A 17,214-nucleotide genomic window follows, 5' to 3' on the forward strand; every position below is an offset into this window, starting at 1 on the left:
TCTGACTGTAGATATTTAGGTGTACGATGAAAACAACGATCTCTGACTGTAGATTTAGGTATGATCTCTGACTGTAGATATTTAGGTAGGATGAAAACAACGATCTCTGACTGTAGATATTTAGGTGTACGTATGAAAACAACGATCTCTGACTGTAGATATTTTTGTTGAATGGAAGTGGAAGAAATGCGAGAGAAGCCGCATTTAATCTGTGGATGTGTGCGAGAGCGTGTGAGCAGGAAAAAAAGAGGAAAAAGCTTTAAGCCCCTACTTTAACTATTCCACTCCCCTTCCCATACTTTCCTCAAAGTCCCCTCCTTCTCTCCCCCCCCCCACCCCATGTCTGAATTCTGATTAATCCCTGTAATGACCTCAGAGGTCTCACTTTGACCTCAGAGAGTGGCGAGTCCCCGCTCTCCTCCGCCAGAGCCAGACCAAAGCAGTCGATCCCCGATCGTCGCTCCTCGGCCTCGCCTTGTGAACAGTTGTTGTCTGTTGCGTTCTCTCCGGTGCAGGCAGATGCTCGGCCTCCACAGTCAACTTGCTGAGACAGGTGGACCCTGTCATTAACAACAGGCTGTCCAAGTCCTCTGCCACGCTCTGGAACTCCCCCAACAGAAGTAAGGACGACCTAACTTCAGTGTCCACCAGGCTTCCTCCTCCTCTTCCTCCCTCCTTTCACCCTTTTCCTCTTCATCCCCCTCCACCCTCTTCCCTTTTGGTTTATTTTTGAATTAATTTGATATAACTGTCGTCTCTGGTGGCCTGCCTGCCTGCCTGTGCTTGGTGACTGGTCATTTACCACCTACTCTCCTCACACGCTCTCGTTCTCGTGTGCATCGTGTCTTTTGTTTTGATTTCAGTTGGTGGTTGTCGTTTAATTTAAGTCACCTCTGCATTTTTGATCAGCCTCCCTTTCACCTCGACATAAATCAGCCATGTTTTGTGATATGATTTTTGGTGCATTTTCTTTTCATGGGTTCATACGTTCACGTCTTTGACTCGGCAGCACCCTCTGTTTTTGAGTTGTCCCCTCCTCCACTTTACTGTTGGTGGTTTGGTGTAACGGTGGTGGTGGAATTAGTGGTTGGTATTTGTCACTGTGTCACTGATGCAAATGAAGTATAGTAACTAATTGCTCATTCACTGTATTGTGCACTACTGTTGTGATTTACATGAAGTTTCTTACGTTAGGACATGAGATCCTTTCTTTTTTTTAATTATTCTGCTTTTTAATCATGACAAAACATCATTATAACCAAAATATTACACATGCAACACATTTTTTAACACAAAACAACAAACTTTCAAACGTTAAAATGATCAAATAATACAAAATAAAATTAAATTGTATTTCAACAGGCTACACAGTTAGACGTAAGCATAGCACGTATCTTTAGCTTTAGCTTTTGTAAGAACGATTTCATCATCATGTCATTTTAAGAAGAATGTATTGTATTTATTTGTATTATTATGTTTCAGCGTTGCCTCAGTATTCTACAACTAAAAATGATGACCATAGGATGACTTTATAAATGGCAATATGGGGTTATTGAAGTTATTATAATTCATTAAGACAGGAGCTCTATAATCATTTAAAGCCACTAATGTGGAGAAATCCTCTGAAGCCACAAATTATACAAAGTATCTTGGTCATTGATTCAAAGGATGTTAAAATATAAATCCGTGTTGTTGTTCTTTATTTGGAAAATAAGAACAAGAAATGAAAGTGGAAAAATTCTATCTATAAACAAGGAAATCCATCATTATAAGATGTTTAAAGGGGGGCATTTTTTTGTATGTGGTGAAATGAAACTTGTCACATAGACAACTGGCAACAACGCACTGCCCATGTGAAGCGATTGTGTTATATTCAGTTCATTTCATCAGACTCCTGAGTTGCCACATGTACATAAACAGCACTGTCTTCATATCAGGCTTGTTGCGTCCCATAACACGTGTCATCTCAGTTGTGCATCACCCACAGTGCAGTCAGCAGTCGGTTTCTATAGAGGCTCAGATTTCTTGCTCGATCACCACAGACACAGATCCTCTGATAACGCAGCTGAATCAGATTTCTGCAGGTTCAGGGTCGCCGTCAGAGCTGGTGATTCTGCTCTGCACGGTGTGTGGCAGTGATCGTGTGGGGGAGGGGGAGGTGACGTTTATAGATCATTCTTTCTCCAGTTTGAACAATTGATCACCAGGCAGCAGCTCGGCCTCCTCTTGCCGCATTGGAGAAGAAGGAGAAGGAGGAGGAGAAGGGATACCACTGTTGCCTGGCAACAGGGAAGAAGGGAGTCAGGTTATCAGCTAGTCATAAAACAGGTTGCGAATATGATTCATGTAGTTTACATCAGAGGAGACTGCCTGTGCTGCTGTGTATGAGAAAAGCTGGTCAATGATTCGATGAGGGTTTTGTTAAAGCTGCAGTATGTAACTTCTGGTGATTTTGTTGTTGTTGTTATTATTCTGCTTCTGTTTGCTCTTTGTGAACAGAAAAAAGATTGTATGCTGTGTCCTGCATTTAAAAATGGACTCTACTATCAGACCTGACTGAGGGAGTGTTTGTGTGTGTACAGCAGCAGAGCAGGGGCGGACGGGGACAAGACATGGTTATCCCACCAAATTGTACATTGACTAGATTTTTTGAGCAGTAGAATTTACTTTTTGTGGACAATTCTTTGTGTTTTAGTTACACACGACAGTTTTAAACAACAACAAAATATTGCACACTGTGTGAAGTTAGTATAGGATGATAAAAGAGAAACCTCTCCACCGCATGATTTTATGTTTTTGATGTGAGAGACGGGACAGCTCATGTGGAGGCAGTACTGTTTGTGCACTTGTGTGTTTTTCTGTGAACGTGAGCTGTTGGAGGGGATTTTGACGATCAGCTGAAAATGAAGCGCCGGTGCACGACCAAGGATTTTCAGGATTTGGTTTGCTCTGCTGCTTCATGTTTTTGAATAGCGAGTGGAATAAAGTGTGACGAGAGCTCTCAGCAGTTGGAAATGTAGCACTGCAAATGCTGCCACACACATGGATGGTTCCTGAAATAACTGAAAGTACAACCTGTTTTGGGGGCCCAAAAATGAGGGAATATGATATTGGACTTTTTGCCGCTATCTGATATGCTCAAATAAAGGGTGTGTGGGCCAATAACCGATACAATCTGTAGTGTATATTTTTTCCCTGTGCCCTGATGCATAGGTCATTTATCTAACCCTAACCCATAACTTGATTTTAATTGGCAAGACGCATTAAATTGATTGGAGGGGCCACAAGTTTGAGACCCCTGGTTCAGTTTCTGTGCTTGAAATGCACATAGTTCCTTGTAGTAGTTTCTGCAGTGGAAACATGCCTTTTTACAATGCCTTTTAAAAAGTGCAAAACAATGTAATAATAGTGATAATAATAATAATAATAAAGGAAAACATTAAAGTACAGAACTTACAGAGTACAGAACACCTCTGTTTGCAGTCATAAAATCGATGAGAAAAACGCTGCACTGCACTGTTTGTCTCTGAGTTTCAGATTCTGACATTTGACATTTGTCTCCTTTTTGTGAAGAGTCTCAAAGTGTGAGCTCTCATTCGTCTGCATCATATCTCTCGTGGACGTGTCCAGTACGCGTCTTGCACTTAATGAAATCCATAGATTCTAACACAAACTTTCAGGCTGATCTTTGCTCGACAAAGATTAATCTGACATTACTTTTGGCCCTTGAGAGAAAGTATGAACACGTTATGTGTCGTTCCCTTTTTCCATCCGTCATTACAATGCCACTGTGCTGAGTCTCCATCATGTGACACTCAGTGACCCTCACATAAACACTGCATACCAGCAGAGTGGCGTCAAGGTCAGACCAGTGATTGTGTGTGTTGCATTGAGGGAATAAGAAAACAAAACAAAAACACTAATTCTGAACTCACCAGGAACTGACAAGCATTTTGCACTGCACTGGGTGTGAGTGAGGTCAAGTAAACGGCCTCTGTGGCTTACGTGTGGTGTGTTTTTGAGTGGTAAGTAATGACGATTCATCTGGGTTTGCTCCCATGTGTGTTTTTGTCCTGCGTGTAACACATAGGCTAAGGTCCAGTCATCCATCTTGTGTATGTCTCTGTGTATTTGAGTGTGATTGGTCGACTGGAGTCTGTGTTGGACAATTATTATTTTATTCAAAATGTAAATGTAGTTAGCAAAACAATGTAAATACAGTGATATACTTCATCATCGAATAATTCTAAATATGTTCTTTTGTTGCGATGAAGGACCGCGAACAATACCTAAAAAAATTAGTAGCTAGCCGACGGCAATAGTCTGCCTCACCCAGCTTCCGTAAAAGATTACCTTGCAGATAAACCTAGCCCGTATACATACATACAAGTCTTACAAGGAACATTTTTAGTAGGGGTGGGAGATACTGCAAATTTTGGTAGCGATACGATACCAAGTAATTACAGGGCCAGTATTGCCGATACCGATACCGATACTTTTTACTTGAAAATGTGAGGTGGAGAGGAGCGTTGCGCATGAGGACTGAGAGAGACGCTCGCACAATCTCTGTGAAGAAATCTGAGTGATTTGCTGAACTTATAGAAGAGAAACTACAACACAAATATCGATCTCATCACGCTAGTATCGATCTGATACCAATACTCACCTTGGTATCGATACTATCGATATTTTAATCCAGGCTTTTTAATCTAACGGGAGCCAAAGACAATGTCTTTTTGACATCCTGTAGGGATTCTGAAGACATTGCTGGTTCTATTTTCACAGCCAACTAAGCTACAAGTAGGCGTCTTATGTCTTAGACTGTTTTCTGACCCCAAACTGCGCGCGCACATTTCTGTGACGTAGATCTCTAAAGGGTCTGTGTTTGTGAACTCACAAAGTTACATCAGGAGTTTTAACTATAAACCCGTTCCCAGAGCAGCAGCTGTTGCATTTAAGTGCTATTTAAAAAAAAAAACAGCAAAACTTAAAGCTTTATTCTTTAAAAGCTTTAATAGTCTCACCATTAGATGTCACTGTTTTCTACACACTGGAAGTCATGTGTTCATTTGTTTTTTTCCTCTCATAACCTGGTGACATTTTCTCAGACTTCCCAACCTGATCATCCTACGTTTTCAGCAGCACCTGAATGCATCGCACAAACTCCAGTCTGCATCAGATGCAGACAGTGTGTGTGTGTCTGTGTGTGTGTGTGTGTGTGTGTGTGTCTGCAACAGTACCCCGACACTAACAGCGCCCTCTTGTGTCAGCCCGCAGTCTGCGTCTCAGCCCATGGGAGAGTCGGATCGTGGAGAGGCTCATGACCCCGACACTGTCCTTCCTGGCACGCAGTCGCAGCGCCGCCACCCTCCTCAACAGCAGCGACTCTCGTAAGTGTGAGACCCTGATCATTGACCCAGCCCTCTTCCTTCTCCTCTTCCTTCTCCTCCTCCTCCTCCTCCTATTGTGCACATAAGTACAGTTTGTAGAGAGGGAGGAACTTGTTTGGTCTCCTTTATCTCACATATTCATGGCATTTATGAGACGATAAATCCTTTATCATTACTATTATCATCTAATTATGTTATAATCTTTGCTTGCTTTCATTTTCCTGCTCCTCCTCACCATTATCTTTAAGTTTCTAGTTTCTACTTATGATTATCACTTTGGTGACAGTGGTCAAAGTCAGAAACAAAACAGCTTAGTTTATTTAGTACCAACTTTGTTTTGTTGTTTTTTACATCATAGCTACTTTCATTGTCGATTATCGATTGTTTGCTAAAGAAAAGTGACTAAGTGGAGAGAAATACACACAAAGGCTTTTTGGAGCCAATATGTGTTCTCTTCAAATTTCTTGTTTCATAAAAACAAATGAGAAAAGACTCAATTCTTCTTTTACATTTTCTCTTCTTTTACTTTTTTCTCTTCTTCTACATTTTTTTCATCTTTTACATTTTTTTCTTCTTTTACATTTTTTCTTCTTTTACAGTTTTTTCTTCTTTTACATTTTTTAAAATATTTTTATACTCTGTATAGATTTTAATTTGAGCTCTATATTTATACTTAAGTTTGTGTTTCTGTTTCCCATAACTTCCGCACAAGATTTCCAATGTGCCTTGAACCTTGAACCTTGAAATTGTCGCATGTGAGAAGCTGAAAAACAATTGATTCATTTATTTGTGGCTTTTTTAAAAGCAAAATGTTGCTGGTGAGTTGATTTCTGAGGAGAAGAAGGTATAATGGCAGATATTGAATATACTACACATAAGCCTTTTATATGTACATTAGTACAAAGGCCACCATCTTCATGCACCACCATGTTTCTTCAGCAGCCTGAGTGGACAAAGCAGCCCGAGTGTGTGTTTAAGTGTCACTCAGACTCTGACCTCTGCCCCATCCTCAGCCTCTACCAGTCCCCTGAAAGCCTGCTCCCATCACCACCCGCACAAGAGCACCGCCGAGCGCTGGAGGGTGTCCTCGGCTAGCACGCCGGACATCACCCAGCGACAGCACCGAAGAAGCTCCACACCGGTAAGTAGTGAAAAATTAACTCATGTCCTCTTACGTAGAAATGGATGAAAGTAGAAGGGAATCGATAGACGTGTCCATTGCTATTAGAAGAAGAATACACATTTATGAAAACATAAAGCTCTGTCCGTTTTCATATTTATATCTAACTTGAGCACAAATGAGCCTGAAGATGTAATTACGGGTTGGAATAAGCTGCTTATGAAAAACAGACAGCATGAAAACAGTTCACAGTGAAAATATTTTTAAATCCCAATCATAAAAAAACCTTCTCGTGCAACAAACGGAAGCAGTTCAGGGCTGATGAACATGGTTGAGCACGTTTTTAATCAGTGGAGACACATATTTCCTTCAGGATGTGGTGGAAACCAAACCAGAGCTAAAAGGGGAGTAAATACTGAGCCTCAGTTTGATTAAAACACAGCTGCCTATTTACACACACGGAAGACACAAAGACGGTAAACTATGGAAAAATACTGTTGCCGACTGTAGATGACAAAGTAAAAGTTGTGTTTACGGTTTGTTGTGCTGCCCATAAGTGGTCAAAAGGCAACTGATGCATATTTAGATTAAAGGTAAACCAAATAATTGACTTAATCCGAATGCTGATATGCCATTATTATTTATTAATCGGCCAGTTATTACAAATTATGCATTTTGTTCTCAGAAACATGATAAATGTTTCTATGTCAACAAATCTTTATTTTCCATTGACTTTTTTGATTACCTGTTTTATGTATTTGTTTTTTAGTTGTTTTTTATACATTAAATTTTTTAATTAAAAATGCTGTATATAATTGCACCGAGTACACACTTCACCATTATGGGACTAATAAAGGGTTATCTTATCTTTAAATGGACATTGGATAGACAGACCATTAGTGTTGTTCAATACCTGGCTACCAAATACCTACTTACTGAAGTAGATTTTTTTTATTTCTAATAGAAATTGAGTTGGAAGGACCTTGAATTTCTGTTTGACTATAAACCAACATCTGGCAAGGACATAAAATGTGTCCTCAGTTTTAAAGACTGCTTTGTCTTCTTCTGTGATGTGTGTCACCTCTGTCTTCCAGGTGGATAAGAAGAAGAAAGAGAAGAAAGACAAGGAGAGGGAGAATGAAAAGGAGAAGAACGCTCTCACAAAAGTGCAAAAGAAGAGACAGACGACATCACCTGTCCCCACGTCCACACGATCCAGGCCAGAGACAAGGTATCAGCTCAAGACGAACTGGAACTGTGTATTATGTGATCTAAAAAAATGTTAATTAATTAATATGGAGGACTTGGAGAGAGATATGAGAAAGAAATAAGAGCTCATGTGCTTCATCCATGGAGCAGAGTCATATGTGACTATAATATCTGCAGTGAAGATGACCCTGTTGGACATGATTCAGTCAGTGATCTGTCCACACCAGGTGTGTTTGAGGAGCTTGTGGACAGAATGGGGTTTTCCTGGATGACTCTGCCTCTCTTCCTCTCATGTTACCCCCCCCTTTAGTGACAGAAACATGCTGAGTTTCCGATTGGGTCACTTCCACATGACCTAATTATGGCTCCTCCATACACAGCACCGTGAACTTTATTACCCTTGCACTGCTCTGAAATCTCATCTCCTCCACCACCTCACTTTGTCTCTTTCTCCCGCTCTTTTTTTCTCTTCCACCACCATCGCCTCGTCTCGTCTCAGCACCCCGAAGCTGAAAAACAGACCCCCGTCACCTGCCGCCCCCAAAAGTCGGCCCTTGTCACCCCTAGTGCCAGCTGCCGCCTCTAAGACTCCCATGGGCAAGAAGACACCTACTTCTGGCACTAAGACCAGGCCGAAACGGGCCCAGACGCCCGCCAGGGTCCAGTCCCAGACTGTCACAGCGGTCCCTGTGGAAACGGGCCACGAGCCCCAGAAGCTCAACACCCCCGAGGAAAAAAAGAGTGAGTATCAAAGGTTCAAGAAGACCCGGAGACCTCGTTACAAAACACAAACCCCAATCTATGTCCTGAGAACATTTTTAGCCCTGGGTTTCATCTGTCAGGCTATGCTGATTTGATATGGGCTGAGAAAGGTTTTTATGTTTGTAGACTGTGGACGTAGATGCAGTTTTTGCTCACAGACGTCACCTGCAACCAGGCTCCTATCAATGAAACCCACGTGTCCACTCATATGTGCTGTGCTTCATTGTCTATATTCCTCTAAACAGGAACATCATTTACACAATTGACATTGTGTTCTTTTGGAACAAATCAAGTTAGAAGTAGAAGCTCATTTCCCCATATACTGTTATTTAAACAGTTCTTTTTTTGCAACCTATGCAGTCGCCCCCTGGTGGATAACTGCCACCTCCATCCTTCTTCCTGGGCTTCTCTTTGACTTTTACTTACACTTTTTTTTATAATATCAATATATAAATTAAATATAAATAAAGAGATGAAATAGTAAAACATTTAAAATTGAAATCCTGTTTTAAAATGCTGTTACAAAGAGAAAAGGGATTAAGAAATAAAAGTTAAATTCTCACATTGGATAAGGGGTTACTTTTCATCCTCTATATGTCAAAAATGATGTCAACTCTACTGTAAATATTTCTGCTTTTTAAACACTTTCCCACGAGCTGTTCTGTAAATCTAAAACAGATCACCTGAATTGAACATGAAATCTTAACTGTTTTTTTATCAGTCTTACTGGAAGTCTTGTGATGGTGTTTTCTTTTCTCGTGTCTGCTCTCTGACTGTTATTCTGTGGTTGTTTCTGGTGCAGCTTCAACAGTGACATAGACTTCAACACGTGCACGAGAACATATTGGCTGCTGTCTCAGAGTTAAATTGCCCCTCGGGGACATGGGAAATTTACTCTATGGGAAGCAGTTTAATGAAAATTGTTCAATAGCTCAATTTGTTCTTGTAAGCCAGACATTAACTGACATATTCTTGTTGTTTTAGAAAACAAAGGAGTCACTCCTTCTCTTTCTCTTACAGACTCTGGTAACGTTCCAGCCATCACAGTTTCCTCTGCACCCGTTACACCTCCTTCACTCAGTCCTCCAGTTGTACCAGCAGCTTCTCCTGCTGTGCCAAGTGGAGAACGGGCTGCTTCACCTGCAGCAGCCTCCACCAGTAATCCTGCTCCTCCTGCTACACCCACCACCACTACCACTGCCACTGCTGCTGCCCCTGCTGCTGCCCCTGCTGCTGCCCCTGCAGCAGCTGCACCGGCCAATAGGCCGTCAGCAGGCACCAACAACCAAGAGGAGGCTGCTCGAGTCCTGGCTGAGAAACGGCGACAAGCCCGAGAGCAGCGGGAGAGAGAGGAGCAGGAGCGTCTGGAGCAGGAGCAGAGGAACAGGTCAGAAATCTGTTTACGTCCGTAATATTGGACGTAGGCATATTAATGTTAGAGTTAGAGATAGTCGTCTTATTTTTACGATTTATGTGGTGCCCCTGGTGCACTGTGGGTGGTATATTCAAGGTATTTGTAACATGCAGAGAACAGTAAATATTGCGCAAATAGCACAGAATAAAACTCTCAATCTTCTCAGGATCCTGCGGGAGGAGGCGATGGCGCGGGAGGCCGAGGAGCGTAAGCGCAGAGAGGAGGAGGCTCGCTTCATGGCCGAGCAGCAGCGTCTGAGAGACGAGGCTCAGCGAGTGCAAGATGAGAAAGAGGCTCAGGAGAAAGCCAAAGCTGAGCAGGAGGAGAACGAGAGGATGCAGAAACAGGTCAGTCACCGGGCAGAGACAGGACATCTTCACGTGTCTGTGAAGGTTCTCAGTCAAACAGGTCATAGTCATCTACTCAAGAGTCGTTAAACAACCTTCTCTAGTGAAGTGTGCAGCCTACAGAGCCTGAATACCTGGACTTTTCCAGCCAGTCAGTCAAGCACCATGTTGTTCCTAAGCTTTCCTGTCCACGTGCACCTCAAATATAGTATGAGTTAATGTTTGCACACAACTGGTTAATTTTGAAATTTACCAGATATAAATGTGTCTCAGCTCATCACATGATCTTCTTCAAGAGAAGGTCAGTTGTCACGAAACTGTTCTTAAGCCAACATTGATAAGGAGTTCCCAGAAAAAATGAAAACAGTCCACAAACCCCACGAGATCCAAGCAAAGTCTACGTGCCAAAGAAAGATTATGTCACACACTCTAAAATCCCAGAACAGATATGAAACAAACCGTTCAATGAGGTCATTTCTTGTAAAGCATCCAACAATATCAAGACTGACATCATTTCTAGTTTTTGTGTGTGAATAAGATTTACACAGACTTAGAAAAGGATTGTAAGCATTTAATAAATAGAGGTTAAAATGTTCCCTCTGTCCTTTTTATATTATTTTATATGTGATGCAGGATCATTTGTTTTGAGAGGAACAGTTTGACATTTTTCCAGTTGTCTACGTTTAAACTGAGAACCGTCACAGACATTTGTAAATATTACATTCAATTGTATGACGCTGGTAGGGATATATTATAATTTTGTTGGATTTAGCAGGCTGGCGTTGTCTTCTGAGCGTGCGCGATTAGTGCACGAAGAGGGATACGCACATTGAGGGGAGGGGGGCAGATTTGATTGATGCATCGCGATCCAATTCATTAATTCGGGCCTTTCAAAATGATTGGATGGTGTTTTGACAGGCCTGTCCGTTCCACAGCTGACTTTTTTCATTTTTGTGACAATGGATTAATTAATTGGTCACAATCAAGTTGTGAAGATGATTTTAAGCGATACAGTGAAACAATGCTCCAGAAAATGATCTCCCACCTCACCTTTAACTTCATTAACTATTCAAATTATTGACCGTTCTTTTGCTGTCAGTGGAGTCGCTTGGTTAACGGCATCATCCTACTTCCTAGGCCTCACAGTGTGTCCGTGAGACACATCATTGATTCCTGTTAACTGTAAATAATCTGTGACAACACTGAAAACCCTTTAATTTTCCATTAGGAACCCCCTGTGATCCCCCCACATGCGGTAAACCCTTTTACCATCTGGGCAGATTAGTGAATACGAGCCGTTGGGGGGGGGGGATTTGGATTTGGTGGATGTATACTTTACTGTACATGAACCCAAACATCAGGCGTCTGCCTCTGACTGTCTGGCATCAGGGCAGATTAGAGAGGGACAATACTGCATGTGCTGCTGCTGCCACAGGCGATGTGTGTCACACTAATACAGCCCTAATATAATAGTCAGAGAGCCGCTTGTGTGCCCGGCCAGATGCCAGCTGGTGACCTTCATAATAATGGTGATAAGCAGAGGCTGTAGGGAGCCATTGTGATGGTGGAGATAGTGACAGGCCTCTGTCTCGTACGCTGGATAAGCAGCGTCAGTGTGCGCCGCGCCTGAAGCACTCGCTCGCCTCGTACCCTCAATCACACCATTGTTCCACCCCGACAGCAGAACTGGCTCCACTCTGGAGTGTCCTCGTGTTTTTATGGATCTCACTTTAGATCAAGTGTGGCCCCTCTCTGTGTGGAAACAGACATGTGACCTGGGAGGAAAAACTATGAAACGTCCGCGGTCAAACTGCAGCTGTTGTGATTTGTCTGCACTTGATCATTTTAGTTTTCATGGCGGAATCAACACATCTGTCTGGTTGGTGCAGAGAACACAAACAGCATAATGGTGTCACTACTTATACAATAGCTTTTCCTTTTTTCTTTTTACATCAGCTGACGTAACAGAAACTATGTCAGCAGCGCTTTCTTCATTTTTTGAGGCTCTCAAACTTTCCCAGAGCAGAACGTAGGCAATTGTTAATGCAAATATAAATCCATGTAGTTAAAGTGTGGATGTAGCGTTTCCCTGACTTTCCATTAATATGAACAGGATGTTCTTCTTCCTGTGCCATCGGTGAACTCTCAACAAGGGTGTGAGGGTGTTTTGCAAAAGAACATTTTCACACCAGACACATGAAACTGAATCGTAATTCATGTTTCGGAGCATGTGACACAATTAACCTGCTCTTTTCTCTAATTAACACAGATTTATTTTCATTACATATTTCAAGGTTGCGCAGTGCGTAAGTGTTTGATATAGGATTAAAAACAAGTGGAAAATCATACTTTATACTAACAAGTTAACATAATACAAACCAAAACAAAATAAAATAAATGTATTGAAGGCCTCGTGGCAAAAATATACGACCATTATTTCATTTACAGTTGCCTTGTTTTTGATGGAAGGAGATCAAGATCATTACATTTGTCTTTTGTGTGAGGGACATCATCATTATAGAAAATGGATAATGAAATAATAGCACACGTCATGTGCATCAGTGAAGCTTTGGGGTCAATGGATCAGGAGACAAATGAAACCGCAGCTGTTATATTCAGGGTTTTAACGTCATGTGACGTGAAAGTCAAACATTTCTAACCAGCACACATTTTCATATTGTTATATGAATGCACATCAACCCTGGGCTGAAGGCTGCAGACTGAGAATGATACCCTTATTCTCAGTATGACTGAGAATGTGCTGCTCCCTAGTGGTGAGAGATGGTCATGAATCGGAAGAAAAACAAAATGGCCAGTACAGTACGGTCATGTGCATGTCATATTTCGACTGAGATGTTGTGTTACAGTTATTACACTGCAAACAGTCACAAGTCAGTATTTCTGTACACACACACACACACATTTGTGGCATATTTTCATTATAATAACAAGATTACACTTTCTTTTATAAATGGAGAAAATACCAGACCTTTATTTATGAAAAATGTATATGTTATAAGTCTCCTTCCCTGTTTGTAGACTTTATGAGGTCATTAAAACTTGACTATGTGATTTTAATTTAGTGTGAATTTACTGCTACTATTTTTGTTTGCCTGATATTGTTGTTTTTCTCCCCCAGAGGGAGGAGGCCGAAGCCAAAGCCCGCGAGGAGGCCGAGCGTCAGCGCGTCGAGAGGGAGAAACACTTCCAGAAAGAAGAACAGGAGCGACTGGAGAGGAAGAGGGTGAGGAGAAGGAGAGAGAAAAGAGGAAAACATCATGTTGTAGTCAACACATGTAACCTGGTACTTGGTACAAAACAATAATAATTGTCATCTCTCTGTGTCAGCGCCTGGAGGAGATCATGAAGAGGACTCGGAGGAGTGATGCGGGAGAGAAGGTGAGAGAGCGGGATTCACTTCATACACAAAAGGGGGTCGAACGCGTTCTTTTCTATTTTGTCTAACAAACGTGTTTTTATTCTCTGTAGAAGGAAGTCAAAGCTTCACCACAGGTCAACGGCAAGGACACAGAGCTGAGTAAAGGTAACCGTCTCGTCTTAATGTGCTTTTTATTCCTCCTCAATCAGTGTCAGTGTCCGTCTAAGACCCACAAAGATTCTGACCCCACGTGTGACCTTTGCAAACGGGCCCTTGTCACACTGTCGCAAATGTTTTTTGGACTTGTTCAAAGCTGTATAGATTTTGGAAAACAATACACTATTATAGATACTTATCTCTGTGGATGATCCTCATCTGTTCTCTGCTGGTGAAAAGGCTTTTTCTTTCTCCAACGTATGGTTCTGTGTCATATTCATCCAGAAAAAAAGGACCTGATATACAACTAAAGGTTCTGTTGGGAAGTTCTATGCTAACTTATAACCATTTTTATTGTATGATACTATTATTATAGCTACATAACTATGTAACCTATGGTTTGATTAGGATGAAGAAGACTCACTTGGCTTTACTGGCTACTTTAGGAATGAGGTTTTCCATGTTTATGTTGTCTATATTGTTTATAAATGGAGAATAATTGTAAAAAGAAAAAGGAATCATAAACATATATAACTATACATCTTCACTTATCTCCATATCATGTAATCTTACACTTCTTTCACTCGTGTGTCTCTGCAGCTCCTGGAAACCTGCAGAGTCCCAGCGCAGCAGTCCCGCCCGCTCCTGTCGTGAATGGACTCCAGTCCTCGTCTCACCAAAACGGCGTCTCGGCCAACGGCGAGGCGGCGGTCAATCAGTTGAACAAGAGCAGTAACCCCGGTCAGCAACAGAGCGGGCTGGTGGGCGAGCCCATTATGGCGTTCGAGGGAGGGGAGCCCTTCCTGATGAAGACGGCCCCGATGAAGCCTCAGCATGTAGCAGGTGAGGCACGATATGATCGGCACGATATGATCGGCACGATATGATCGGCACAATATCGGTTACCTCAGATACAAAAGTTTGAGAATAAGATAGGTTAAGGATAATAAGAAATAAATAAAATAGTTTATGTACTAATTTACAGCTTGTAGTGAGTAAGGTGCTGAACAGGTACATGATAGTCTAGTGCGAGTTAAGAGTTCAAAAACTAACGAAATAATGAAAACTAAAATAAAAATGAACTGAAATAAAAACTGGACTAAATGATAACTAACTGAAACTGAATTGTGTGTTTACAAAACTAACTAAAACTAGTTTAGTGTGTATTTATTTTTTCTCTGCCGGCAATTTTGTTGTATTTTCCATTCATAATAAAATGTTGTTGTTTTTTTTGTTTTTGTTTACAATGTGAGACATAAGGCTGTGCAAGTTAAACATTACATTTGTTATGTAGTTCATTGGGTTGCGTTGGTTCATTTAAGTGAATCAAACCTCTGGTCTTTTATTGAGTTTTTTTAAATTTTGCTCATGTTTTTCTTCAGATTGAACTCCTGAGACAAACAATGTGATGTTTTTTATGAGGGTTATTTATTATTATAATTTATGTTGTTATGTTCATGTGTATCTTTAGAGTAGAGTAGTATACCCAACCTCAGCAGTATGATGCACATGTTTCACTTCAGGTTACTTTCTTTTAGACTGTTATATTTGATTCAGGGATGGTTGTTCATGTGTCCTAAATACATTTGTATGACACTTAACACTTGCTGGCAAACACTCACAAAAAACTCAAACTAACACAACAAAGAAAAAGTCAAAACTAATTTAAAAACTAAAACTAATGAAAAATCCCAAACTATTATAACCTTCCCTCCCTGTCCCCTTCTCTCTCTGCAGAGGTCCTGTGAGTTTCCACGCAGAGACAGAGACGGAGACACGCGCCTTATGTCTCTGCTCGAGCTATGAGATTTCATGCCACGCCACAGCGGCTTACAGAAACAGTGTGCCAAACAAACAATGAACTGCGCTGAATTCACCTCGACAGTATCTGCAGCGGAGAACAATGAGGAGGAGACAAACTGCCCACGGAGAGAGAGACAGAAAGAAATAAAGAGCTCATCTGAAACAAACACAGTATATATAAATATATATATATATATATATAAAAAGCAAAAACAAGTATTATCTGTCTTTTACCGTGTGTTCTGGTGCAGCATTTGTCGGGTTTTATTAAAACAGTCACAGATTTTATGGTGCACCTTAAAGACGACTGACAGTGTAACACATTTAAAAACAATAGAAGAAAGAGAATACAGCATCAGACCCTGGAAATACATAATATTCGACAATGGCTGTTATTATTACTGTCGTTATGATATTGTTATTGTTATCTTACGTTGAAAACGATATTTGTGCGTGTGTGTGTGCGTGTTTGTTGTTTTAGTCTTGAATTACTGAGTTATTTAACATGGGGGAGCATTGTAAGGACTGGCCACAGGACAGCGTATGTACATGTAAATGTATAGTGAGCCTGGCTGCCTCAGCCTCCTGTCGCAGGAGATCTGTGAAATAAAGCTTTATGAAAGGGACACGTGTCTCTCTGTGTGCGCTCATTTAAGTCAAGACATCACATATGGAGCACTGAATATGCTGATGCAGTGTTTTATTAAGTAACAATCTCTGTACTGTATATTAAACCTTAATGTTCACAATTCTCTGTGTTCTAAGGGTTAACTTTTTAGTAAATATAATGCAAAGAAACAGATCCAAAGTATTTGTAATTCAACATTTTCACTCTGACGTTTACTCTTCTACATTTCAAACACAAGTATTATACTTTGTCAACCAGGTATGGAAACTAGTTACTATCGCCAAGAACTAATATCACTGTACATACAGAAGAGGTCACTTCCATTGCAGTGTTACCACACACATCCAGAAGGGGGCAGCACAGCATTGAAACACACAGGAATGAGATACACATTTTGAATTCAACCATTTTCACTCCCTATAACCAGAGGTATAATGATGTATTTGAAGCCACAATTGTGACACATTTAATCTTTCATATATTATGTGTTTGTGTTTGTGTTTGTTGTTGCTGTGTTGCAGGAAACAAAGCAAGGCCATGAGAAAGTTCCTCCCACACTCGGAAATCTCACCAGCTTCACTTTGGCTGCATGAGATCTGTTCTTCAAGCTGATAAAGTAGATACTGTCATTATTTTCTACTAAATATACACAAGACAATATATACTGTATATTTTTGTACCATAATTTATTTGTTCATGTATGTACGTGGAAACAGGTAACTTGATTTATTAACTGTAAGTAAGGTTTAGAAGAAGTAATGCAAATGTAATCCAAATATCTATATTTTAAAATGGAGAAACTATGCCACACAGGATGTTGATAAAACAGTACATACCAATTCAACATCACAATAATAGTACATTTTATGTTTTGCGCCTTTCTTGACACGTAAGTTCACCTTACATACAAATGCAAGCATAAAAATAGAATAAAATACAGTAACATTTAATAATAAAATGCAATAAAATTGAACAATGCTGTGTGGTCATTGGGAGTATGCTATTC

The 17,214-nt window shown here is 40.8% G+C and overlaps 1 protein-coding gene across 4 annotated transcripts in view; it reads left to right on the forward strand.

Annotated features, from left to right (window-relative positions):
• LOC122786177 (MAP7 domain-containing protein 1-like) overlaps nt 1–16,206 on the forward strand; it is a 43,430-nt gene extending 27,224 nt beyond the window's left edge. For 2 of the 4 annotated variants that reach the window (XM_044052252.1, XM_044052253.1), the window contains 12 exons: nt 516–620; nt 5,271–5,390; nt 6,404–6,531; nt 7,605–7,741; nt 8,219–8,460; nt 9,502–9,868; nt 10,062–10,242; nt 13,382–13,486; nt 13,591–13,641; nt 13,732–13,786; nt 14,378–14,620; nt 15,515–16,206. In XM_044052252.1, the coding sequence (XP_043908187.1) occupies nt 516–620; nt 5,271–5,390; nt 6,404–6,531; nt 7,605–7,741; nt 8,219–8,460; nt 9,502–9,868; nt 10,062–10,242; nt 13,382–13,486; nt 13,591–13,641; nt 13,732–13,786; nt 14,378–14,620; nt 15,515–15,525 (1,745 nt within the window). In that variant the 3' untranslated portion in view covers nt 15,526–16,206. The remainder of the gene's footprint in view (nt 1–515; nt 621–5,270; nt 5,391–6,403; nt 6,532–7,604; nt 7,742–8,218; nt 8,461–9,501; nt 9,869–10,061; nt 10,243–13,381; nt 13,487–13,590; nt 13,642–13,731; nt 13,787–14,377; nt 14,621–15,514) is intronic. The other 2 variants (XM_044052254.1, XM_044052255.1) reach the window with 1 other exon arrangement.
• Nucleotides 16,207–17,214: the final 1,008 nt, after the last annotated feature.

This window comes from Solea senegalensis, linkage group LG20, assembly GCF_019176455.1.
Source record: "Solea senegalensis isolate Sse05_10M linkage group LG20, IFAPA_SoseM_1, whole genome shotgun sequence".
NCBI classification, from domain to species: domain Eukaryota; kingdom Metazoa; phylum Chordata; class Actinopteri; order Pleuronectiformes; family Soleidae; genus Solea; species Solea senegalensis.